This window comes from Eleutherodactylus coqui, chromosome 4 (assembly GCF_035609145.1).
Source record: "Eleutherodactylus coqui strain aEleCoq1 chromosome 4, aEleCoq1.hap1, whole genome shotgun sequence".
NCBI classification, from domain to species: domain Eukaryota; kingdom Metazoa; phylum Chordata; class Amphibia; order Anura; family Eleutherodactylidae; genus Eleutherodactylus; species Eleutherodactylus coqui.
Window position 1 is genome coordinate 259,259,225 of NC_089840.1, and position 17,970 is coordinate 259,277,194.

At 43.5% G+C, this 17,970-nt stretch overlaps 1 protein-coding gene across 4 annotated transcripts in view; it reads right to left on the reverse strand.

The window, feature by feature from the left end:
* Nucleotides 1–17,970, reverse strand: part of INPP5A (inositol polyphosphate-5-phosphatase A) — a 401,166-nt gene that overhangs the window by 21,100 nt on the left and 362,096 nt on the right. For all 4 annotated transcript variants that reach the window (XM_066601181.1, XM_066601184.1, XM_066601183.1 and 1 more), the window contains exon 12: nucleotides 17,389–17,462. In XM_066601181.1, the coding sequence (XP_066457278.1) occupies nucleotides 17,389–17,462 (74 nt within the window). The remainder of the gene's footprint in view (nucleotides 1–17,388; nucleotides 17,463–17,970) is intronic.

The following is a 17,970-nucleotide window of genomic DNA, read 5'->3' on the forward strand; positions in this document are numbered from 1 at the left end:
AGCATTCTGCAAGTAGTTCACTGTCCTGAACTTCCTTTCCCTCACTTCCAATGCTGCATTGCATAGTCTCTGGTCCAATCTGCAGGGAGGCATTATTGGAATGCCCGCCTCTCTGCTTTCTCAGGACAGTCAGGCATGTAGAGAAATTGTGGCCAAATGGTTAGTAAACCCAATATAAATGTGTGTATGTAATGTGTACACAGGCGCTGTAATAGCAGGAGAGGCGGCGACTGTGGAGATCATTATCAGTGTCTGCAGATCTGTCAGCTTTCAGGCTGTAAGTGCACAGGAGATCACAGCTCATCCTCACGACTGTATAATTATGGGCAGTTACTTATTTAGGTGAATATAGAAAGTAATGATAAACTTTTTCCCCTGCAGGAAAAATGGTATAACCACAGCTAATCCTGTACGGTTGCATCATGGGATTGATTTAAAGAGCAAATAAAAAAAAAAAATCTCACTTTCAAGATGGTGCCTGATAAAGATCAGACAGGGGGCTGCTCTACATGAAAGTGACTGCAATACACAGAGGAGACCTCCAGAGTGTCAGCCAATCAGGTGAGGTGGGGTAGAGAGGGAAAAATGTGTTTTTTTTCTGGAGTGGCCCTTTAAGTAATAAGTAATTTTCTGCAGACACATTCATTTTGAATGACCTGGCAATTAATTACAAAGGTGTCAGATTTCCAAGATCTCTGACTTCTAGACTTCACAGATGTGATCTGCTAGACACTTCTCTATGAATACCATATGGTGGATTTCCCCTTTAAATTGAGCTCTCCAGGTTCATGCACACATTGGCAGCGCAGGCACTGCAGAAATAGCAGGATTTATGCTACAGTATATCCAGACTGACATACCATCAAAACAAATTATTTAGTGTCAAGTGGAAAAAAACAAACTTGTACAAGGAAATAAATCAAACTGCAGACGCAAAAGACTAAAAAGATAAATAAAGCAAAAACATACGGATAGAATAGTTTAACCTTTGCCTGCGTAATGATCTATAATAATCAGCGCATACAACACATATAAATATACATATTTATGTTCAGGATGAGAAAAACTGGACACTGATGAATATAGATCCAGCTGGTAAACTTCATGACAGTTTAATGCCATGGCAAACAAGAACAGGTCACTTTAAGGAAATGATTAATGCCTCAGATTACAGAGTATGCAGACTTATCTGAGAGTAAACTTGTAAGTGGGTGTGAACCTGTGGAAAAGTCAGCTCCTATCTGTGTTATATTACAGCTACAAGAGTAATTATCATAATTAATGGACCGAGGTGATAACATTAACAATTGCCCACCTGTATCTTGGATAACCACTACTCCTTCATTCCTCCATTCACACCTATTTCTCCTTGCCCTGCATTCTAGCCCGTGTGGAGCACCTTGTTTGTTCATGGTGGCCAGGAAGTCCTTGTTGCCTCTGGCAAGATGCAGGCGCTAGCTTTGCAAAAACTGGATAGTGTTGCTATGGTGCCTACTAGATTACACTCAATAACATGGAAAAAACTACTTGGGTGTATATAGTATGTAGTGTTTTATTTTCTACCTTTCCCCTTGAACGTCTGACCACTGGGTTACCTAGAATAACTTCTTATGACTAGGCATTTCTTACTTGACAATTTGGAAGTTGTCATTACAAGGAAGCACAGTTGGACCAGAAATGTCATTCACATAGGCGGTTCTCGATGCGGGTCAAACAAGGGAGTAGATTTAAGAGAGAAGGCTTAAGTTACTGCCTACAACTCGATAGGTAAAAACTAGAGATCAGCGAGCATACTCGATAAGGCAAACTACTCGAGCGAGTAGTGCCTTATTCGAGTACCTGCCCGCTCGTCTCTAACGATTTGGGTGCCGGCAGGGGGCGGGGAGATCTCTCACTCCCCTCTGATCACCTGTCACTCGTGCCGGCACCCGAATCTTTAGAGACGAGCAGACAGGTACTCGAATAAGGCACTACTCGCTCGAGTAGTTTGCCTTATCAAGTATACTCGCTCATCTCTAGTAAAAACCAAATCAGCAGCACTGTAAAAACCTAAGCACCCATGTAGAAGAGCATTAAAGTAGTTGTCCTATTTCTAAGGTATTTCGGCGATGATCGTTCCTGGGCTTTCACCCATTGTCGCTAATGAATAGAGACGGAGCGGGTTGGGGATCATTTCAGCCCGCCTCCATTCACAGTAAACAGGCAATCGTTCGTGGATAAATGACTGCCTGTTTGCACAGGCTGATAGTCTTACAGTTGAATTATCTCTGAATTGCAGGAATCTAAACGACTATTGGCCCGTGTGAAAGGGCCTTATTTTTAAGACCGGGATATATCTTTAAGATTATCATCAGTTGATGATCGATGTGGTGATCTGCTGCGGAGATCCTTGCCGATCAGTGCCAGTGTTCTATGGCACAGACCTGCTTTGTTGCCAGATGCAGAAAAGCAGACAGCTCCATACAGTGCACAGTGGCCTGGCATGGTAGTTCACTTCAATGGGACTTGGCCTACAGTACCACACTGGGCTACTGCGCAATGTACAGAGCAGTTATGTATATTAAAATATCAGCTCCAGTGATGAGTTGCTCATAGGTGTCTTGGATGGCACACTGACGACGGGCGGATTTGCATTGTGGAATCTGGAGCGGGTGTCCGCCTCTGGTTTCTGCAGCAGAAACCACCCATAGCATGCTATGGCAAAACGTGATTTCTTCTACACTAGCGGGATTTGTTTTCCACCTGGGGAGAAGAAATTGCACTGTTCTGCGATTCTGCAAAGTCAATGGAAGCAGTCTGCCCCACGACCCTTCTGCAATCATCATTGCGGAAAGGTTGCGGGATCCTGCTGCACATGTGTTCTGGATGGCAGATACGCAGCACAGATTAGAAGACGGGGGACAGGTATGCTGGGGGTGCTGGCTGGGCACAAGATCGGATTCCGCTGCGGGATCCCGCATGTGGAGTCCGTCCTGGCCGTGTGCAGGCGGCCTAAGTCATCAATCTTAGAAGTGGGACAACCCCTTTAAACGTTGTCATGTGGCCTCTGTGCACTGCTGTTCAGGTTCTGCGTGAGTGGCAAGGCTGTACTCACAAGGTATGGTCAAACAGTGTGTGTCTCTGGAAGGATGGGAGGGGGTTTTGCATCAGTTTGCTCAAAATGCTTGTAATTTAGACAATTTTGTCAAAAAGAAAACAAATCTCGCAGACCATGACCTGGCTATGACTTGTAAATATATCCTATTATTTCTTCTATACTTTTTCTTTTTTTCTTCTCGATACGGCTATAAACTGCATCAGAAACCATGTGTCTCTATCCAGCCTAAAGGATTCCGTAAGACCTGACTTAAAGGGGTTGTCTCGCGGCAGCAAGTGGGGTTATACACTTCTGTATGGCCATATTAATGCACTTTGTAATATACATCGTGCATTAATTATGAGCCATACAGAAGTTATTCACTTACCTGCTCCGTTGCTGGCGTCCCCGTCGCCATGGATCCGTCTAATTCTGATGTCTTCTGGCGTTTTTAGACGCGCTTGCGCAGTCCGGTCTTCTGCCTGGTGAATTGGGCCGCTCGTGCCGGAGAGCTGCTCACTGCGTCATCATCGTAGCTCCGCCCCGTCACGTGTGCCAATTCCAGCCAATCAGGAGGCTGGAATCAGCAATGGAACGCAAGGAAGGAGAAGAAAATCCACGGTGCACCATGGGAGAAGACCCGCGGTGCACCGTGGGAGAAGACCAGCGGCACCATCTTTAAAAGAAGAATAGAAGAAGCTGCAGAACGCTGATGCAGGTAAGCGCAATGTGCTTTTTAAAAACTAACCTATGCTTTCTTTTTAACAGGGCAGAATGCGGGGGTAAGTGAAAAAAAATTTTTTCGCTTTCGCCGTGAGACAACCCCTTTAAGGATGATTTCACATGTACCGGAATTAGCTGCACAGATGCATTGAATTATGAATGGCTGAGCGCTTCCTGGGATTGGCTGAGTGCTGTGACCAATCACAGGCAGCGCTTAGCTATCATTCAATGGCTGAGCGCTGCCTGTGATAGGCTGAGCGCTAAGCCAATCAGACCAGTGCTTTCTGGGGGTGGGGATTTTTCTATCTGTGGCCTCCAGAAGGCAACTACCGGGGCTGTAGAGAAGAGCCTAGCAGCTCCTCTAGGTGAGTAAAAATTATTTTATTTTTTCACTTTTTTTTCAGCTAGGGATAATTTTCAGGGAAGGGCTTATATTTCAAGCCCTTCCCTGAAAATAATCGCTTCGGGGGCTGCCTGCAACCCACTTTCAATGGGTCACTGCAGTCCCTGCTGAGATGAGGGAATCCCCTGCCATAGCTGTTACAGCTGTGGAAGAAGTCTGCGATGTACTCTATGTTTTTAATGGGGTTGGCGCTGCTGCGGCCCCATTGAAAACAATGAGCAATATCGCAGATTTTTCTTTGCGCTGCGAGGTTTGAGTATAAAACAAACAAAAAAAACCCCAACAAATGGAGTATGAAACCATTGAAATGCGTTGGTGTCATAATCACGCGTTTTCACTCGCTCTTGCATCGCAAGAAAACCTATTGCTAGTGGGTAGGCGCCCTTAAAGACAAAGTTATTTTTGTAATACCCTTGTATGGAACAATACAGCATCTAAAAAAGGTGGATATGAAGTTTTGTCATTTCTTCCAACATTTGCTGCCCCTTTAAGCATCATTTGCTGTTTTAAAGCCCTTCTAATCATCATTGTGGAGACTTCACGTCAGCAATAACTTGAAATTACACATCGAATAAGCATTTGCTATCTGTAACAGTAAATCTAAATAAAAACACTATGTAATTGGCAATCAATCACAGCCGGGATTTATAGCCACTTGCTACATCTGTTGACGCGTCTCATGCAGAATTATAGACACGACTGTTCAAAGGTAGTAAAATATTAGCCAAGAAAACCAGACACACAGACTTCAACATCAGTGTGGATCTTCAGCTAACCAGTCTCCTATAAATACAACATATAACACGCTGATAAATGGTCCCCAACCGGATCATAAGCACATTATATGATGGTGCTTCATTTACATAACATTGCGTATACAAAAAAAACCTTATAGTCCAATTAGTGGTCAATGTGAGAGTAGGTAACCCCAGCACTAATATACTGATAGATGTCCATCAAATAATGGATCTCATCAGATTAATGGATATATATGATGAGCAATAACTGTAAAAGGTGTTATTATTACACCAGCACAGTTAACAGCCCTAACTGCCGGGATGTATCTGCAATTGCTGGGTTGCTCCTACAAGTATTAGGAGAAATTGCATAATTCCGTTTTTCTGCTCCAATAACGAAAAAACAAATGTAATTCTAGCGGAAATAGCAAACGCTGATTTGGGTAAGCCCATAGGCGATTTTTACGCATGCATTCAGTTATATGTCCCTCGCAACCTTGGTATTTTACTGTGATTTCAAGCTGCGTTTTTGAGCGCACTGTACAGTGTTTGACAGCACTTTTTAAACAGACCCCTTAATTGTGATGGAGTACGTTAAAAAATACAGAAAAATGTGACAGCGCTCGAAAATTGCAGCGTTACAAACCCCATGTTTGCGCGCTGGTCTGCGAGGCCCCATTACAATAAATGGTGGCGTAACACGAAGGCACTCTGGACTCCGCTCTATTCGCAGTAAGAAGTAGCGATTGTGAGAGCGGCCTTGGAAGTGCAATACCCCAGGGGTCTATGCTAGGCCCCTTACTGCTTACCCGGTCTAGAAATGATGCAGAAGTTGAATTTCATGGCACTTTCTCTGCATTTGCAGATGAGATAACTCTGTAGTGTTGTAGATATTTTACAGCAGGTCTCATCCCCACAGAATGACCCAGATAAACTGGGCCAGTACACAGAAAAATGGCAGATGAGGTTCAATGCTGACAAGTACAAGGTTATAAATTCTATGCAAGTCTACAATGGTGAAGGATTTGGATGTCATCATTGATGTTAAACTAAATTACAGCATGAGATGCCAGTCTGCTGCATCAAAAGCTGACAATATACTCCACTGTATTTCTTCTTGATACAAAAAAACCTTACTTTAGCCCTTCATAAAGCACTGCTGCTGCCTCCTCCTCAATATGTAATGCAGGTTATTTTTTGTAAGAATGTGTTTTTTTAATTTTAACAAATTAGCATTGCTATCAGTGAAGGAATTTATATTTACCTACATATATATATATTTTTTTTATTTTGCAGGACGTTCTGTAGTTTTAATTGGTACTATTTTGGAGTACATATGACTTTTTGATCGCTTTTTATTCAATTTTTTCTTTAAGATAAGGTGACAAAAAAAACCCCGCTATTCTAGCGTTTTGTTTTCTTTTTCTGACGATGTTCAGCATGCGGGGTAAATGCATTAACTTGATAGATTGGACTTTTATGGATGCAGCGATCCCAAATGTTTTTGGTTTTTTTTACTAAAAGTATGGCAAAAGTTATTTTTTACTTTACCTGTTTTTTTGTGTTTTTTTTAAATTTCTAATTAAACTTTTTAAAACTAATTTTTATATATTATTCTTATGTCCCTATAAGGGACAAGAACTTGTGATGGTTTCGATCAGTCATGCAGTACAATGTAATACCATAGTATTACAGTATACCACAATCTGGGGGCTTTCAGAGGGCCCCCAGCTACCATGGCAACATTAAAATGTTGCTGTCAAAATTGACTGCAGCATCTAAAGTGTTAACAACTCTGCTCAGTTGTTGTCAGTCTGAGCTGTTGCCGGCGGGTGTAACAAGCAGCCAACACCCACATTGTTCGGAGTGGGATCGACCCCCAATCCCCCTCCATATAAACATCGAACCTCCAGAACGTAAAATGTATGTACTGTAGCGTTAAAGGGTAAAAAAAAAAAAGTGTGTGTGATGAAAAGTTTTTACTTGTTCCTAAATGTTTTGTAATATGAGAGCATAACCGCATACAGCGGTGGAGAGCGCTGCCGCATTTCTGTTTAAAAGGAATACTCCGGTGCTGTGATTGGTAATTGTAGCACAGGGCTAGCCTAGAACCTTGCATTTTCCCCAAAATATGTAAAGTTCTGGTTAAGTAAAAAATATATTTATAATACAAAATAACACACAGTCACCTTTACTAAACGCATGCCACTGAGCAGGACCTTCTTTGAGAAAGTTCCCAGTAAGACGCAGTCACTAGTTCACTCATTGCCATATATCTGATGGGTTTAGCAGGTGTCTGTTACCTTGTGAACAGCTTCAAGTCGGCATTAAACACCAGACGGAGAAGAGACAGCATGGTCCACTCTACAACGTGTCCTTCTGTATCTGTCTGGAGTCTCTACTAGAGATGAGCGAGCATACCCGATAAGGCAAACTACTTGAGCGAGTAGTGCCTTATTCGAGTACCTGCCCGCTCGTCTCTAAAGATTTGGGTGCCGGCAGGGGGCGGGGAGCGATGGGGGAGGAACGGAGGGGAGATCTCTCTTCCCCCTGCTCACCGCTGCAACTCACCCGCGCCGCAGCCGAATCTTTAGAGACAAGCGGACAGGTACTCGAATAAGGCACTACTCGCTCGAGTAGTTTGCCTTATCGAGTATGCTCGCTCATCTCTAGTCTCTACATAAAGTTTGCTCGGGCTGAAGACTCTTACCCGAGCCAGTGTTACATCATCAAACTAGTTCAACTTATTTATCGAAATGCTGTAGGATGACCAGAAGCCAAAGTTCTGCAACCCTGCGCTCCATAGTCCTGTTGGACTAGTGTCATATACAAACCCATAGCCCATATTTTGTCACATTCCCATAAGCTTGTGTTACATTGTTCTATAGTTCTGTCTATTATTACTTCCCATACAAGAGCATATTCTGGAATACCTTATTGTACCCATTTATTTTTAGACATTGTAATGGCTTCCCCAATATCAACTCCGATTAACAAGTCAACTTAATGAAAAGAACGTGTAACAACACAATTAATGAGGGAGCAGCTGAAGCAATCTCATCCATTCTCTGCAAAGTGATGCCTAAAAGGCTGCATATAAATGTAGTTCTGTATTATCTGTATGTTCAGCATTAACATCGCTGCCGTTTTACTTGGCATCCAAAAAAAAAGAAAAATTAAAGCAACGTTCCTGGTGACAAAATGCCTAATACAGACTCGCACTAGTATAAAGAACACCCTATGAATCATGGGTTTGCATTTGTTAGGACAGCTAACAGAGCCGTTCCTATATTATGCACCTGATCTCAGTCCCTGCCCTCTGCACAGTACACTAGTGGATTAAGGCCTTGGAGTCAGATGCCAGCACTCCATCACCGCTGGTGTCCTGCCTTCCTGGCTCCAGGGCCACAACTAACATGGAAAGGCAAAATTCATCACAAGGGTGAGCAATGATCAATGTAGGCAAGTCTGACCTGACAGATGACTCCTTCAGTGAGCTCGGAATATACCGCTGGTGCCAGAGTTTCTGTGGCTTTATGCCACTTTTAACTTGGCTTTGCCCAGAGAGATGACAATGAATTACAAACTCTCATTTATTACACATCATAAAATACTGAATACTTTATAACACAACAGACATTTGAAAGCATCATCATTCTAAGGGATAATGAAGTACAATAAAGAAAATGATTACTTGTTACTAATTAGATGGTTTCACTTTTATTTACTAAACAGAACTCATCAATGGGTGCACAGTTACCAGTCATATCTCAGCCCCTCTGTCCGAGGGGCCAAAAGTCCCCCTGACACATAGGACAACCTAAGTACTACAAATAGCACATCATCCATTACATATTTTGCATTTAGGCCCAGGACCTTCAGTATATAACTCCATACTTGTAGAGCACAGATTAAAGGGGTTTTCCCATTACATAAAAGTTCTCCATAGCTACCCTGCTTGCTTCAGGACCTGTGATTGCTACAGCCAATCACTGGCCACAACAGTAACCTCCTAGAGCTGGTGATTGGCTACAACAGTTGCATGCCCTGGTCAGAAGCCACCAGGAAGTACAGAGTGGCTGTGGCAATTTCAACTAATGGGAAAACCCCTTGAAGCTTTAAAGGGGTTCTCTAACTTCTAGCCATTCATGATCTATCCTCAGGGTACTGTATGTCATCAACAGCAGATTAGTGGAGGTCTGTGGCTCGTGTCCCCCCGGCAATCAGCTGTTCTCATGGGCCAGTGTCTGTGTGTATGGATATGTATTTCTGCCAGAAGCACTGACCCCAGCTCTATTGCATGCCAAGTCCCACTTAAGTAAACAAGACTCAGCTTGCCATACCAACACGGGCCACTACACAATGTACAGAGCTGTTGGCTTCTGGCAGAAAAACAGCTTTGTCCACACAAACACCGGCCCAGGAGAATAGCAGATTGCTATGTAAAAAGTTGTGGCACAGCAAACAGATTTTACTATAACTCTTGGGCAAAGACTTATGTTATAGTGTAGCTCTTTCTACTGAAAGCGCAGTGTAATATGTGATTATACAGGGCACAGTCCTGGCTGGCCTCATCACTTTTATTACTGGGATCTAACATATAAAGACCTCCCTTGTCAACAGAAACTACACTGTTACTATAGAAAGAGGCCGGGGAAATTCACAGCCCTCTGTAATAGTATCTTTCTCTGCTCTCTGTCTTCCTGATGTCCTCCACCATCCCCTGACACTGTTATATAGCCCCATGTAATAACTCAGTGGTAAGGCAGTGAATACACCTTCACAACAGGGGAGTATGATAGGGGAGGAGCTGAGAAACAACCTGTTAGTTTACAGAATTTGTTAATATTTCATTGCTTCAGTCTGATGCGCTTTGGAAAACAATAGAAGCATAGAAATCAAACAATCAAATGTTTTTATGTAAACCAATTACATAACACCCTGTTCGATCACCTCTAGCTTGGATACAAGATGCGATATGGGCAGGCATGGAGGAATACATGTTCTGTATGGTAGCCTGTGCTAAATCAGTCCACATTTGCTGTAACTAAACCGCTAAATCATGCAAACGCATGGGCTGCAGACCTTGGCGTCCCAGATGGTGCCATACATGTTCTATTGGCGATAAATCTGGTGATGGAGCAGCCACGGAAGTGTGCCAGTGTTGTGGAGGCTCTTGTGACCCCCTTGTGTGTGCGGTCGAGCATTATCATGCTGGAAGCCGCCATGAGAGGAACACATGTGGCTGCTGGATGTCCTGAACATATCGCTGAGCTGTCATTGTCCCTCGTACCACTACTAGGGGTGACAGACTGTCGCATGCGATGGTCCCCCAGACTATCAGACCAGCAGGGGGCAGTGTGCAGTTTCACAGCAAAGGCAAGATTGAGGCGCTCACCCCGAGGTCTCCAGACGGGAACAAGGCTGTCAGTACCCAAACTAAACTTCATTCCACTCTGTAGCAGTCCAGTTTCAGCATTCATGACATTACTGCAAACAGAGGAGACGGTGCGTGTCAAAGGCAGTACACGTAATGGGTGCCTTGAGACCAAATGTCCTTCAGCCAGGGGGCTGGAAATGGTTCCGACAGACATAGAGGCCTGTAACTATGGCACCATTAGTCTCCGGATGTAAGACAACGAAACACACGCATCCACTGGTCCCAACACCTAACAGTCTGGTCAGAACAGCCCACATGGCGGGCAATTCGTCAATATGACTATCCGGCTTCTCATATTCCACTAATGCGCCCACTCTCAGACTCAGCCTTTTATAGGCCAAGGGAGGGAACCACATATAGGGCCTCAGGTAACAAGACCGTTCATCAAATCACCACAAATCATTTGTATATCTGTCCGGGATGGAACCCCCTCGTACATCATCAGTATAAGATAAGCGGAGGTCTGTTCTCTGCTGATCAACCGAGTTAAAAAAACACTGGCATTCGAGTGTTGTGGTATTTTTTCAGGTCTGTGACGTCACGGTTATTCATCACATGGCCTACGTGCAGCTCAGTCCCACAAAAAACTGCTGAAAAACATATGGAGCTTTGCCTGGTTATTCAGCGAAGAGCCCGTAGAGTTGACTTGATTGTTGTCTCTTCAGTTGATCATGCAAGTGACAGGAGTTGACCCCACTGATCTGATATTAGAGGACCTATCCTATCAGTAGCTCGTCAATATCCAGTCCCATAAAACCTCTTAAAATTCTAATGCTTTTAAAAAGAATAAGAAAAAATTACCTGCTTTGGTTTCCAATTATGCCATCATAAGTCAGATATTGCGATCTCATATTTAAAAGGACATGTACATGTTTTATGTCAATGTGATTGGATGCCAAGTGAACTTCAATCAGGAAGTGAAAGGGTCCACACAGTCCTGACTACCCGTATGCTCATATCCTTTAAAGCATACTAAATGGTGAATTAGACATCACAACAGAGCCGGAGTCAATACAGACCTTGACCCACGCGACTTGTCAAACAACGCTGTGACATTCTACGTGGAAATATCAGCTGCGGTGCTGAAGGAGACAACTTATAACACCTACAAAACATATAACGCGACTAGAACAGAGCTCCTCCCCATATCATATCTGAACACATGGCGGTGAAGCAACACTTCTACATCAATGTCCGTCTATCCACATACTTGCAATAAAAAACATTTACACTAAGGACTGCAGACATGACTAAGTTAGATGCTGCCGTTTTCTTATCAATGTAAGAATATTGTGTTGCGAGACTGATTAATAACGGAACGACCCTCCTGTTTTAAGTCGGAGCAACTTAGGAGTGTTACAGTTTCAGCAAAAAAAAAGTGTTAATAATGTAACAATAATAATATAATGGAAAGGTTTTCAAGATCCCTGCTTGCTGTCATTCAACAAGAACCTTAAAAGGGGTTTAGAATTAGAAAAACATTGCCACACTTGTCCTTGGGATGTACGGGGTATTTGCAGCCAAGCCACATTCATTTCAATGGAGCAGAGCTGCAATACAGACAACAACCATGGGCAGGAGTGGCGCCGTTTCTGGAACAAAACAGCTTTGCTTTTCTAACTCTGGACAGCACCTTTACAGTATGTTCCCACGGGGCGAAAATGCTCAGAAATTCTGTAGCGGAGATTTCCGCATCCAAAACAGAGTCAAAATCTGCACCGTTTGTGCAGATTCTGACTTGAAGTCAGATTTTGTCAGATACAGCACTCCCTTCACCTCCCAATTCTTCGTGGCATCAGCACAGCCTTTCACCCGGCAGCTCGTAGTGAACACAGTGCCGCGTGATGCAGGAGTGATGCTGCTGTCACTACAAGCCGCCGGGTGAAAGCTTGCGTGGATACGCAGCTGATTTTGAGTCAGAATCCACACAACAGGATGATTTAGTCTGTTTTGGATGCGGAAATGCGGTGAAATTTTCCATTGCCAAAATTCTGCAGCATTTCTGGCCGGTGGTAATGTACCCTTAAAGGGACCTGAATAGAGATGAGCGGGCATACTCACTAAGGCACATTACTCGAGCGAGTAGTGCCTTAGCCGAGTATCTCCCCGCTCGTCTCTAAAGATTCAGGGGCCGGTGCGGGTGACAGGTGAGTTGCGGGGGGGGGGGGGGGGGGGAGGTGAGAGGGAAAGAGAGATCTCCCCGCCCTCGAATCTTTAGAGACGAGCGGGGAGATACTCTGCTAAGGCACTACTCGCTCGAGTAATGTGCCTTAGCGAGTATACGCGCTCATCTCTAGACCTGAAGCTTTATCCTCCTCTACTAGGCATGGGCTACCAGGACATTTAAGGCGCTTTCACACAGGATGGAATATTCTGCTGGATGCTTCAGAATATTCTCCTGTCACAATCCATATCAAAATGTGGATTTGATACAAAATTGCTGGTAGAATTCTGCCATTTTCAGTTCAGCATCCACCTGTTTGACCTGCAGACTTTGGTTCAGCTTTTTCTGCAAGGCGTGTGTGAAAGCACCCGTATACTCTAAGGGCGTTCCGAGACTTGTTTAAAAATACCCCCCACCCCAGCCCTCCAAAAGGCATTTTTTTCTAGAAACAATGCCACACCCTTCCACATGTTGTGTCTGTTGTTGCAATGCTGATTCTTTGAAGTGCATGGAGCTGAGCTGCAATACCACAACCACTCTGTGGACAAGTGAGGTACTGTATTGGGAAGAAAGCAGCCATGTTTTTCTAATCCTGGGACCCCTTTAATTATTTGCTACAGCACTGCAGACTATGGTATTCTAGTGGTCAAAAAGTACGGGAGTCAAGACTGAAAAGTGCTCCAACCAGAAGAGAGTGCAATAGTAATGAATCCCTTCACTTTGATAAGGCTGCTGTGCAGTTATTGTTTGTTTGTATGTTTCGCAGTGAAAAAAAAACTGTAGTGAGTAGTCACCCTAAGGGTAGGTTTATGCAACATATAGGGTATGTTTTCACGTGGCAGAAACACTGCGGATCATCAACCAGTAAGTTGTAATTAATGAACTGTGTTTTACAGGTCATGGGTTAGACTAAATAAAAGAATCAAAATCATAAAACAAAAATACATGTTTAGTATCGCTGCGTGCGTAGAAGTCCGATCTATCAAAGAAATACATTTACCCCGCACAGTGAAAGTCATTCAAAAAAATAAAAATTAAGTACGCCAGAAATGTGCTTTTTTGTTCATTCTGTCTCCAAGATATAATGTAATAAAAAGTGATCAAAAAGTCGTATGCATTCTAAAATGGTACTAACGCAAACTAGAGGACGTCTCGCAAGAAATGAGCCCATGCACAACTATGTGGTTGGAAAAATAAAAAAAGGTTATTGCGCGCAGAAGATGGCGGCAGAAAATTAAAAAAAAAATGTCCTAAAAAAAAATTAAGGTAATACAGCAGAAAAAAAAAAACTACATAAGTTTGGTATCGTAGTAATCGTACTGACGCATAGGATAAAGTTATCAGGTCATTTTTGTTGCAGTTTGTGCGCCGTAGAAACAACGCACCGAAAGATAGTGGAATTTCGTTTTTTTATTCATTTTACTTCACTTAGAACTTTTTAAGAGTTTTTCAGTACATTATATGGTACAATAAATACTACCATTGAAAAATACATCTCGTCCCGCAAAAAACAAGCCCTCATACAGCGACGTCGATGGATAAATAAAGGAGTTACGATTTTTTAAAACTATAAAATGCTAGGTCACTAAGTGGTTAAACAACTTGAAAATGAGATGCGTGGCTATTATTCAGTGTTACCAGTGGAATCAGCAGGTTTAAAATTTTACAGAAACATAACAATTACTTCCTGTTACAAAAATGTTTAAAACATTTGTTGCACGGTGTTATCGTTCAAATGAACGGAAATCATCATTTAGTGGAAATGCAGCCAATGAGGAATCGATTTTCAATTATTTCATGTAAGCATACAAACCAGCGTTGGTTCATTGATTAATCGTTTGATTTGAATACCGATTGTTCAGTTGTGCTCAGTCACAGCGAAGGACTGAACAACTTCTGGGTTGAGCCAATGATGTATCTGCCTGTATAAACAGGCTGCATGAGTGAACTCTGGCATTTTTGGCTCATTCGATAGATCAATTGTTTGGTGTAAACGGCACCTTACTGTTCGATATTCATGGATGCACACCAGCCAGACGGGTGTAGAAGCACTCTCATGAATACAGTGGACTCCTATGCGTCTGCTGTACTCCGATGGCTCCTATTAGTTAATGACAAAACATTTTATAGCCTTTTTTTCTCAAAATCTGACCTCTGTGTCCTGAAATAAGACAGATCTGCTTTACATGCACTCTTTTCTTCACTTATTATTTTATTAAGATGACAGGGTTCATTAGGAGCAAATGATCACTACACTTTTTCATGCAGTCTTTACGGTTTTATCAAATGTATTAGCTTACATATAGAGTTTTGTGCACAAACCCCTCCTAACATTGTTTTTCTACTTAACACAAAATTAGATTAAATATATTAGGATTGTACCCTCTAAAAAGCAGCTGTCCCTTCAAGTAGTTGTATCAGCCCAAGTTAATTCAAGTCAATAGTGAATATTGGTAACGGGAACTAAACGGTGGCTCCCACTCTTAACGAGGTGCATCTGTACCTCAAGGTAGAACCAAGAAATAGGAGCCGGCAGATATGGATCGGTGTAGTATGCAACATTTCACTAGTTAGTGACAAGGTCCCTATAGCTTTTATAACTCTGGGGCAAATGCCAAGTGCAGGTTAATGGAACAATAAAAACTGCAATAAGCCACAATTCATTAGAGAGCATCTTCTGCTGCATGGATTCCAAAAACGAGTCCTTCTTACAAAGACTTCATGTTCACCCTTAAATCAAGAACCCCTTAACACTTCCGGCCGGGGGTATATAACTAATGGCAGAGCCTGAGATTTACACACTTCTGCCCTATCGCCATCATAATCAATCAGGAAGAACTGCAGCCACCTTGTCAAGCGCGGTTCTGACCTCCCGGGGGACGAGTATAATCAGAACCTCAGCTGGCGGCTGAGAGGCGGTTGGGTTGTGGTAACAGCAATAAACGCTCCACTGCATTCTCCTTCCTTGGATGTTGAGCAGGAAAGGGATTGTGATGCGATATCCCCACAACTTGTATTATATTCCAACAACGGATTACAATATAGAAATAAATACCAGTGTTGAGAACTAAGAATTTATGAAAACTTTATTTGGGAAGGGCCCGGAAATGGGGGAAGAGGAGGTGCTGTAGGCGAATGGGAGCAAAAAAAAAAAAAAAACACACTAAAACTTTCATAGGATGTAGATATCCAAAATTAATGACTGATCTCTTCAGATATTAATGGAATGAACTGCAGGGGAAATCCTAGATGGTTAACATGTATCTAGGAGTTAGTTTTGCAGGCAAAAAAAATAAAAAATAACGGGTCAAATTTACAATTAAAAATGTTTTGCACCACATTTATGATGCCAGTTTCAAAAATTTCACCTTCTCTTGAAAAGCTGTAGTGTTCTGTAGTGTTGCTAGATGAACAGACCACCCCTGCTGTGGAGCGAAGGACTTGTTTGCGCTGACCACAAGGCCTTCTAGGCAAAGAAAAAGCAGAGTGCAGCAGTAGCCGTTGCCAGGCTGGGTGCTTAGTGGGCATGTACTCTGGAGATCCCGGCCACCCAGTAGAGCATCACATAGGGAGTGCGCAAGTGCCAGCAATCTCCGTAGCAAGTCCTGTGTTGCAATCCACTATACGGCACGGCACTAAGTCTCTGATTAGATGCTGATGGCGTTTCTTATAGTCAAACTGCCCACCATGATTGTGTTATAAAATCTTCATTAGAACAGAGGTGGTCGTTTACGGCATCCTGTATTCTGCACATGGCAGACTAGACACAGCTCTCCTAAGCCAATCCAAGTTAGCTGATGGGCCGACAGAATCCTCTGCGGCTTCCTGCATTACTACAGTACTGGTGTATCCTGTCTCCACCACAGGTATGGGTGGAGATCTAGCAATGGGCTGTATACGCCCACAAGGTCCTGATTGGTTGCCTAGAGCAAGGTCCTAGCAGAGTGAGGACTTAGGTTTGCCTTGGATGGAGGGTTAGGGTTGGTTTAAATGTTAGGCTTACATTATTTGCTGTTTACACCTAATAATGTAAGCCTAACACTCCATCTTAGGCGACCCGTCCCTGGATGCCTACCATCATCTCAGACGACAGCTGCTGTCCTGCCTGCTGCAGCAGCGCCAAGGGTAACCACAGCGCACATGTCTGTGCAGCAGGGAGAGGAGCGTGGAGCATACTCACAGCGGTCTTGGCCGCAGGGGGACCATTAGCAGACATGAGAGTACGGCGGGGAGAGCAGCAGGGACCCCAGTGAAAGCGCTCCTGGCTGCAGCAGCCCCAGGGGGAACAGGAGGTCAGATTGGCAGTGCAGCGTGGAGAGGAGCCTGGAGCACATTTAGAGCGGTCCCCGATGGCAGCGGCCGACTGGGGGGGACGGGAGTGGAGGTGGCAGTCTGCCGAGGAGAGCAGCAGGGAGCTGAGCAGCTGCAGACTGCATGGTAGCAGTGTCCTCCCTGCCGCAGTGCTACCCAATCGGAAGCTAGGGACCTGATAGGGGCATTCCCTCCTGCTAAGTGCTGTCACACCCCTAGCTTCCGGTGTCGACAAGGAACAGCAGTACCCACTACTACTACTCAGTATGTACGCTCACCATGTTTTGGTGTGAAGAGGAAAGCTATTTTTCTGATTAGTCACCAACAGAAATTTCTCATTAAAAAGAGGTTCTTCAGCAGCTTTGTCTTATACAGTACTGTGCTTTAAACTGTTACAATGAAAAGGAGGGAGATTCAATGTAATTTAATTCATGACGGACATAAAGCATCCGCTCACTGCTATTGTAATTCTCCCTACACATTGACATCAGGACTCGATACGACGGCATTACAAGTGTTTGAGTTCTTCCTTACCTGGGAGGAAAAGTGATGTCCAGTTCGTACAGTCTGTCTTTAAAGACTGATAACTCCTTGTCAAATTCTAAAAGCTGAAAGACAAATGAAGAATACAGAATGATGAAAACAACGATATCCAACTTTGTGTCCATTTTTGACACCCACAGACTCATGCGATTAGATTCATACCAGCCATAATTAGACATTCATCTCGCAGCAGTTCGTTATCGGGAGCCTCAGATATCAATCAGCTTATGTCAGAGGGTTTATTCAAGTATCCCACGGGTCCCTTCTGCAGGATACACAGTGTATTACACATGCATCCATGTCCTTCCGGTATCATGCCTACTTAGATATTTAATACTGTAGGTTTTAGGCCGCCATATAGTGTTTAACCATCCAAACCGCCAATAATGGGGGGGCCAGATGACACTAATTGTACATGGGGGCTGCTTAACCTTCCGGTGGAAAGTAGGATAGGGCATGTAGAGTTTTTAAAGCCTGCTCCTTTTGTTCCCAGGGAGATAAACTCCTGCTAGAGCTGTCTGGCTGCGACTTACCTCCCTCAACAAACTTGGCTGACCCGAATGTTCATGTGTA